This window comes from Rhinichthys klamathensis, unplaced genomic scaffold (genome assembly GCF_029890125.1).
Source record: "Rhinichthys klamathensis goyatoka isolate OS25496 unplaced genomic scaffold, OSU_Roscu_1.1 h1tg000859l_1, whole genome shotgun sequence".
NCBI lineage: Eukaryota > Metazoa > Chordata > Actinopteri > Cypriniformes > Leuciscidae > Rhinichthys > Rhinichthys klamathensis.
In genome coordinates, this window is record NW_026607228.1 from 104404 (window position 1) to 113470 (window position 9067).

The 9067-nt window shown below is 33.0% G+C and overlaps 1 protein-coding gene across 1 annotated transcript; it reads left to right on the plus strand.

Moving 5' to 3' along the window:
- Positions 1 to 2322: 2322 nt before the first annotated feature.
- Positions 2323 to 6945, plus strand: lrrc20 (leucine rich repeat containing 20). Its single transcript, XM_056243877.1, has 4 exons — positions 2323 to 2404; positions 3835 to 3928; positions 5317 to 5466; positions 6746 to 6945. Exons 1-4 carry the CDS (start codon positions 2396 to 2398, stop codon positions 6943 to 6945), a joined length of 453 nt encoding a protein of 150 aa, XP_056099852.1. The 5' UTR covers positions 2323 to 2395.
- The last annotated feature ends 2122 nt before the right edge of the window (positions 6946 to 9067 follow it).

Genomic DNA, 9067 nt, shown 5'->3' on the forward strand with positions numbered 1-9067 from the left:
AGAAGAAGTGAAGAAAAAGATTCTCTCCTTTTGCATCTTCTGGAATTTCCTGCAAATGATGATCAATCGTGAAAACTGTAAAATGGATTATTAAGATCTCAAGCACTGTCTATGTATTTACAATTGCACCATGTGGTGGAGAATCTATGTAAATATTTATTGTAAATAATGCATAAATAAAGCCTTGATATTTATGTAAATATAATATATGAATCTTTGGATAAAAATTGGAGATTAGCCAATGCTATTTTTGCTAAAAGAAATAAAAGTATTTGCCTGAAGGCTTTTAAACTGTTCTTTTCTGAATCATTTATATAAATAAGTATCGGTCTATCTATCCATCCATCTATCTATTATCTATCCATCTATCCATCCATCCATCTATCTATTATCTATCTATCTATCTATCTATCTATCCATCCATCCATCCATCCATCCATCCATCCATCCATCCATCCATCCATCCATCCATCCATCCATCCATCCATCCATCCATCCATCCATCCATCCATCTATCTATCTATCTATCTATCTATCTATCTATCTGTCGATCCATCTATCTATTATCTATCTATCCATCCATCTTCTATCTATCTATCTATTATCTATCTATCTATCTATCTATCTATCTATCTATCTATCTGTCAATCCATCTATCTATTATCTATCTATCCATCCATCCATCCATCCATCCATCCATCCATCATCTATCTATCTATCTATCTATCTATCTATCTATCTATCTATCTATCTATCTATCTATCTATCTATCTATCTATCTATCTATCTATCTATCTATCTATCTATCTATGCATTATCTATCTATCTATCTGTCTATCCATCTATCTATTATCTATCTATCCATCCATCATCTATCTATCTATCTATCTATCTACCTATCTATCTATCTATCTATGCATTATCTATCTATCTATCTGTCTATCCATCTATCTATTATCTATCTATCTATCCATCCATCATCTATCTATCTATCTATCTATCTATCTATCTATCTATCTATCTATCTATCTATTTATCTATCTACATTATCTATCTATCTATCTATCTATATATCAAAACAAATAAATAAAGTCTTGACATTTATGTAAATAAAACAAAGTTAATATATTATTTTTACAAATTAATTGTAATTGTATATTATTCAGCTGAAATCTTTTATATATCTCCTAAAATATAATATAAGCCATTAAAAGCAACTTCTTCCTGTGAGTTTTTCCCCAAAGGTTTTATTGTGTCAAAACGTTTTTTAAATAATTCACTACAAAATCCTTATAACATCTTTTCTTCTAAAGGCCTCAATGTCAATCGTGTGTTTCTCTAACAGAGAGCTGGAGAGAAGTGATGTGACTTCATATTCAACATCCAGAGAGAACGACTCAACAAACTCATCCTGATTTCTAGAACTCGGACTATGGGGTTTTTGTCTTCGGGGTCACAGGGGTCACGGGGTCACGGGTTCAACACAATCACCAGCCGTTGTTCCCAATAAAGGTCCTGATCCGGCAGGGACGTTCCAGAATGGGATCAGATTAAGGGGGAAACGGTACGTACAGTGTGTTTTAGCTCTCAACTAACAGCTGGTTTAACTAAATTAGAGTTATTACTAATATTTATGGGCTAAATATGACAGATGTGCCAATTTACAAACCTATTTAACTTCTATTAATGTAGAAATGTGCTCTGCTTTAACATATTTAAGTGACTTTTGAGTTTGGTTCCAGAAATGTGCATTTTATATTTAAAATTAGTAATTATATAGGATGATAACAAGCATTGATTTCTATTTTTATGAGAGAATAATGTATCCTATAAAACAAACATGTTATATAAACATGTAATGATAAAATAAACCATGCATGTTAATGTTCAGGGCTTTAGAAGTTGTAGGGATCAGTTTTTTGCATTTCTACAAGAAGTTAAATGTAATTTGCAAGGACAGCATTAAAAATGTAGGTATACAAAGTGATGTTTTCATTTTGTGGAACCTGGGTAAAAAATACACTTAGAATAGCCTATGGTTTAGGCTACATTTTTCAGAATGTTATGCAAAAAATAATAATTCTCATTGAATTAAAATTGTTTCTTAATATACTACACTAAATAACGAAGTCGAAAACCTGATAAACTAGTGTAAAAGGCAAGCAAACACCGTAGTTTCAGAGCTGAAAAGTTGTCTTTCACATATCTTTCACAGCTCGTGCTGTGCTGCCGTAAAGCAATCTGGCACGCGTTTTTACGACAGTTGTAGCGGAAGCCGGCATTGGTAGTCGGCAACTCGGCATGTTGTTGCCTATGGTTGTTGCTCGCTCTCGCATTACAGAACAGAACATAAACTTACACACTTTATAACTAAACTAAGTCGTCTGTCCGGTGAATGGAGACGGTGAGACAGCATCGCATGTCTGAATGTGAGGGTTTAATACCCGCTCTAGACGATCAGTCTGCTTTACTTAACAGATTTGAATGTGTTCGTATTCTTACTTTTTTTTACGTATTCCTTTAGTTGATGAATGGCATGACGTCATTCGTCGATAATACTGCAGTCCATAAAGCCAGTTAATATTTGTGATGGAACATTAAATAATATGGTAATGTTCGTTCAGGTTCAGAAATGCTCGTGCTATTAATAACGTCATGTGTTTCTATATTTGTCTGTTCAGCTGTTTGAGGCTTTGAATGCTTGGCTTTTGCTCATAATTGCACATTTAAATACATTACACTTTGAAATGAAGATGAAGGTATATTTTAATTGAAATGTTGAACTGTGTTTTTAGGACGAAAGTATGTTGGGAAAAGTATCAGGGCGAGACATGATTGTCGTCACATTTGTTTTAGCAGATGTAATTTTTCTCTATTAAAAACTCTGTTGGCCAATGATGATATTTTTCTATATTACCTTTTACATTTTTTCCGTGTCATGAGTTGTTTTGGGCTTTATAATTCTGGAAGTTGAAGAGTATGCTCAAACAACATAGGAATAAACATAGAAATAAATAAATAAAAGATAAATAAATAAATAAATAAATAAATATATATATTCAATTCAATTCACATTTATTTGTATAGCGCTTTTCACAATACACATTGTTTCAAAGCAGCTTTACAGAGTCCACATTACAATTTACAGTGATCTGTTATCAGAGATGACTGTCTGTTATATATTTCAGAAATGTACATATACACAATCAGAGTATATATATATATATGTTATGTTATGAGTTGTCTGAGCATATTCTTCAACTTCCAGAACTATAAAGCCCAAAACAACTCATGCTGTCTAATCGATTAATCACGATTAATTGCATCTAACTTACAAGTTTTTGTTTATATAATATATGTGTGGATATATTTTATTATAGCCTATTTATACTATATATATATATATATATATATATATATGTGTGTGTGTGTGTGTATGTGCTTAATATACATACATATACCCATATATGTATCCATATATTTATATATTTGTGTGTGTGTCATATATATATATAGTATACATAATAAAATATTTCCACACATATATTAGCTATAGGCCTATAAACAAAAACTTGTACGTTAGATGTGATTAATCGATTTGACAGCATGAGTTGTTTTGGGCTTTATAAATTCTGCATACAAACACATATATTATGTTCATATTTCTGATGTCACTGCATGTTTGTGCGCTCTGGCAGGAAGTGGCTGTCCGTGGCTCATTACTGTGACTTGCTGTGCACCTGTGAGTTACCCACCAATCACAGCTCAGATCACTCCTGAACCCACCAATCACAGCTCAGATCACAGTCCACTGATCCACCAATCCCTCCTCAGATCATCACACCTGAACCCAACCGGATGGCGGAGGCCGTGGCGAAGGTGGCCAGGAGGGTCAACGCCACCATGGAGGAGGGCAGAGACTCGCTGGGTGCGACACCGTCCGACTGATAAATCATATCTCATAGGAATTTTGTTTTCATGTTTATACCCTTGTCAGCTCTTCTAAACGCATGCATAACTCCTGATGTCCGTTAGAGCTGGGGTCCGTCCACCTCAAGGGACTGCTATAGGGGTACGTAGAAATAAAGGATAAAAAATGATTAACATGAATGAATAAATACATATTTGATTTAAATAAAACAATACATATTACATTAAAATTGATTGAAATTAATAAATAAATAAATTTGATTACATAACAGTACATTAAAATTAATGAATGAATAAATAATACATATAACAGTACATTAAAATTATTGATTTATTTACATGTTCATACATTTTAAACAATTTTAATGTACTGCTATTATATTTAAATCCATTTATTTTTCATTCAATTAATACATTTTACTGTCATGTAATGTATATGTGCACAATGTATTACTTTATTCATTCATTTTAAACAAAGTAATAAATATGACAGTACATTAAAAATTGATTACTTGAAAAAATACAAATAACAATACATTAAAAAAATTAAAATTGATGAATAAATAAAGAAATGTATTTAAATAGAAAAAAATAATAGATATAACAGTACAATAAAAACTGATTAAAATGAATTAATATATATATTTAAATAAATAAAATAATAGATATAACTACAAATAAAAATGATTGAATTGATTTAAAAAAATTAAATACATATAACAGTACATAAAAGATTGATTAAAATGAATTGATACATTTATGTAAGAAATAGCTGTAACAGTACATTTCAATAGTGGGTAGAGAAAAACAACAGAAAGTATAATAATGTAATTGAATATTTTCCAAATAATTTAAAAAAAAATTATTATAATTTTTTTCATAGCATAAGTTGGGTATAAATTGACTTAGATTTCAGGACGCGAGTCCCTCCATGAGGAAGATCATATTTTGGGGTCTCTGGCATCTAAAAGATTGAAATCCAAAGAAAGTCACACTAATGCTTTTACATACTGATAAATACAAAATAATATACTTACTGTTCTGATTGGCTGGTTCGGCAGTAGATGGTGCCGTTGTGTTTGGGAAGCTCCTGTAAATCACTTCATTCTTCTGACCATTTTCCAATCGATCAAGTGTCATCGTATCAATCATTTAATGTCAAGAGTAAATAAAGTCACGTCGTAATCAGCAGCATTGTGAACCTCTGATTAAACACACACACACACACACACACATCAAGTGCCTCCAAATTACGGCATTCTGATAGTATTTGCCGTGATTTGTGAGTGATTGCACAATGGCAGCGTGTTGTTGATATTCAGAGGAACAACTAAATCTCATATTCACACAGTCCGAGTCTGAACCAGCTTCTGTTTTCTCCTCTAGATCTGTCCGACTGTGGTCTTGTTAGTTTCCCTGACGGCGTCTTCAGGATGATGCGCAGCTGCACACACACCATACACACCATCTCTCTGGCCAACAACCACATCAAAGCCTTGAGCAGCAAGTTCTTCCTCACCTTTACACAGTTACGAGGTGAGACTCCAGGCGACATACTGCAGTCATCACTGCTGGAATTAATACTAGGACTATATATGTGGTTAATACAGTGAAGTCTTTCGTATACACTGATGAATTATTCTGACATCAGCAGAAAAACAGCTTCACATTACGAAACATTTGTTCAAAATAAAAAATTCAATCAAATAATTATATTATTAAACAGATTCAAACTCTACATTCTGAAGCATTGCGAAGTGATTCATTAAACAACGGTACAAAAATATTGACTTGCACTGCTTTTGGCTCAGTAAGATTAAAAAAAGAAAATAAATAGCCTACTTTTATTCAGCAAGAATGCATTAAATTAATCAAAAGTGACAGTAAAGACGTTTATAATGTAACAAAAGTTTATATTTCAAATAAACGCTGTTCTTTAGAACTTTCTATTCATCAAAGAATCCTGAAAAATAAAATGTATCAACTGTAAAAACAACTGTTTTCAAGTCAACTGATCATTAATTTTTAATCAAATCATATTAGATTCAGATATTTCTGAAGGATCATGTGACACTGAAGACTGGAGTAATGATGCTGAAAATTCAGCTTTGGTCACAGGAATAAATTACACTTTACTGTATATTCACATAGAAAACAGCTGATTTGCATTGTAATAATATTTCTACTGTATTTTTGATCAAATAAATGCAGCTTTCGTGCAGCAGAAGAGACTTAAAACATCTGTAGTTGCAAAATATTCTCCACATCAAGCTGTTTCAGAGTGACTTGCAGTGGTTGCATCATTTGCAATGCTTCATGGGAGTTGTGGACCGGTTTCTAGCGTTGCACAGAATACACCAGCCCAGCTCTGATAGATGTACAGGTGCAACTCGAAAAATGAGAATATCGTGCAAAAGTTAATTTATTTCAGTAATTCAACTTAAAGGTCAAACTAATATATTATATAGACTCATTACATGCAAAGTGAGATATTTCAAGCGTTTATTTGTTATAATTTTGATGAAATTATTTTGATTAATTTTGAGCTTATGAAAACCTTTTTACAATATTCTAATTTTGAATTTGGGGTTTTCATAATCTATAAGCCATAATTATCACAATTATAACAAATAAAGGCTTAAAAATATCTCACTTTGCATGTAATGAGTTTATATAATATATTAGTTTCACCTTTAAGTTGAATTACTGAAATAAATGAACTTTTGCTCGATATTCTAATTTTTCGAGTTGCCCCTGTAGATCACATGATGAGCATATATGCATGTGTGTGTGTGTGTGTGTTTTCTTCTTGTAGAGCTGGACCTGCAGGGAAACGTCCTCACGAAGCTGCCAGAGGCCGTCGGAGGCATGGAGCACTTGGTCAACATCAACCTCTCCAAAAACAAGCTGACGGTTTTCCCCGAGCGCCTGGTGGAAGCGAGAAGCCTCGAGCACATCAGCGTGGAGGGGAACAGCATCACAGGTGCCAATCACATCAATCATGTGCAGTCCTAAGCACACAGTGACTTTCCCAATCAGCGATTGGCTGTTTTATTTAGAAGGCGGGGCTTATTCAATTCAATAGAGCCTAAGTCCCTCCCCTTCCGTAGTCAATTGGTAGTCAATGGCGAGAGACAACAAATATTTTGATCTCGTTTGAATTGTGTCCTGAATTATACATATGATGTTTGTCAATTTAAAAGATACATTTTAAAGTCAAGGGAGTCGCAGTTTGATGTAAAACTGTTGAGGTATAAGACTGTGAAAATACGTAATTACAAAGACTACAAACCCAAAAGGCGCACATTTTCTCTCAATGAATGAAGCTAACTTTACTGAAGCTAACCTTACTGATGCTAACTCTACTGAAGCTAACTCTACTGAAGCTAACTCTACTGAAGCTAACTTTACTGAAGCTAACTTTACTGAAGCTAACTTTACTGATGCTAACTTTACTGATGCTAACTTTACTGAAGCTAACTCTACTGAAGCTAACTCTACTAAAGCTAACTTTACTGAAGCTAACTCTACTGAAGCTAACTCTACTGAAGCTAACTTTACTGAAGCTAACTTTACTGAAGCTAACTTTACTGAAGCTAACTTTACTGATGCTAACTTTACTGATGCTGACTTTACTGAAGCTGACTTTACTGAAGCTAACTTTACTGAAGCTAACTTTACTGAAGCTGACTTTACTGAAGCTGACTTTACTGAAGCTGACTTTACTGAAGCTAACTTTACTGAAGCTGACTTTACTGAAGCTAACTTTACTGAAGCTGACTTTACTGAAGCTAACTTTACTGAAGCTAACTTTACTGAAGCTGACTTTACTGAAGCTAACTTTACTGAAGTTAACTTTACTGAAGCGCTAACTTTACTGAAGCTAACTTTACTGAAGCTAACTTTACTGAAGTTAACTTTACTGAAGCTAACTTTACTATAGCTAACTTTACTGAAGCTAACTTTACTGAAGCTAACTTTACTGAAGCTAACTTTACTGAAGCGCTAACTTTACTGAAGCGCTAACTTTACTGAAGCTGACTTTACTGAAGCTAACTTTACTGAAGCTAACTTTACTGAAGGTAACTTTACTGAAGCTAACTTTACTGAAGCTAACTTTACTGAAGTTGACTTTACTGATGCTAACTTTACTGAAGCTAACTTTACTGAAGCTAACTTTACTGAAGCTAACTTTACTGAAGCTAACTTACTGAAGCTGACTTTACTGAAGCTGACTTTACTGAAGCTAACTTTACTGAAACTGACTTTACTGAAGCTGACTTTACTGAAGTTAACTTTACTGAAGCTGACTTTACTGAAGTTAACTTTACTGAAGCTGACTTTACTGAAGTTAACTTTACTGAAGCTGACTTTACTGAAGCTGACTTTACTGAAGTTAACTTTACTGAAGCTGACTTTACTGAAGCTAACTTTACTGAAGGTAACTTTACTGAAGTTGACTTTACTGAAGCTGACTTTACTGAAGTTAACTTTACTGAAGCTAACTTTATTGAAGCTAACTTTACTGAAGCTAACTTTAATGAAGCTAACTTTACTGAAGCTAACTTTACTGAAGCTAACTTTACTGAAGCTAACTTTACTGAAGCTGACTTTACTGAAGCTAACTTTAATGAAGCTAACTTTACTGATGCTAACTTTACTGAAGCTAACTTTACTGAAGCTAACTTTACTGAAGCTAACTTTACTGAACTTCACTGAAGCTAACTTTACTGAAGCTAACTTTACTGATGCTAACTTTACTGAAGCTGACTTTACTGAAGTTAACTTTACTGAAGCTAACTTTATTGAAGCTAACTTTACTGAAGCTAACTTTAATGAAGCTAACTTTACTGAACTTTACTGAACTTTACTGAAGCTAACTTTACTGAAGCTAACTTTACTGAAGCTAACTTTACTGAAGCTAACTTTACTGAATCTAACTCTACTGAAGCTAACTTTTCAGATTATGAAAACCTCAAATTCAAAATTAGAATATTGTGAAAAGGTTTTCATAAGCTGTAAGTCATAATCATCAAAATTATAACAAATAAAGGCTTGAAATATCTCACTTTGCATGTAATGAGTCTATATAATATATTAGTTTCACCTTTTAAGTTGAATCACTGAAATAAATTAA

What these genes read in the sequence shown, in the direction of transcription:
- lrrc20 (XM_056243877.1), top strand. An exon ending in GGAGGGCAGAGACTCGCTGG is followed by an intron (nt 3,929 to 5,316) that starts GTGCGACACCGT and finishes TTTCTCCTCTAG; the next exon opens with ATCTGTCCGACTGTGGTCTT. An exon ending in CACCTTTACACAGTTACGAG is followed by an intron (nt 5,467 to 6,745) that starts GTGAGACTCCAG and finishes TTCTTCTTGTAG; the next exon opens with AGCTGGACCTGCAGGGAAAC.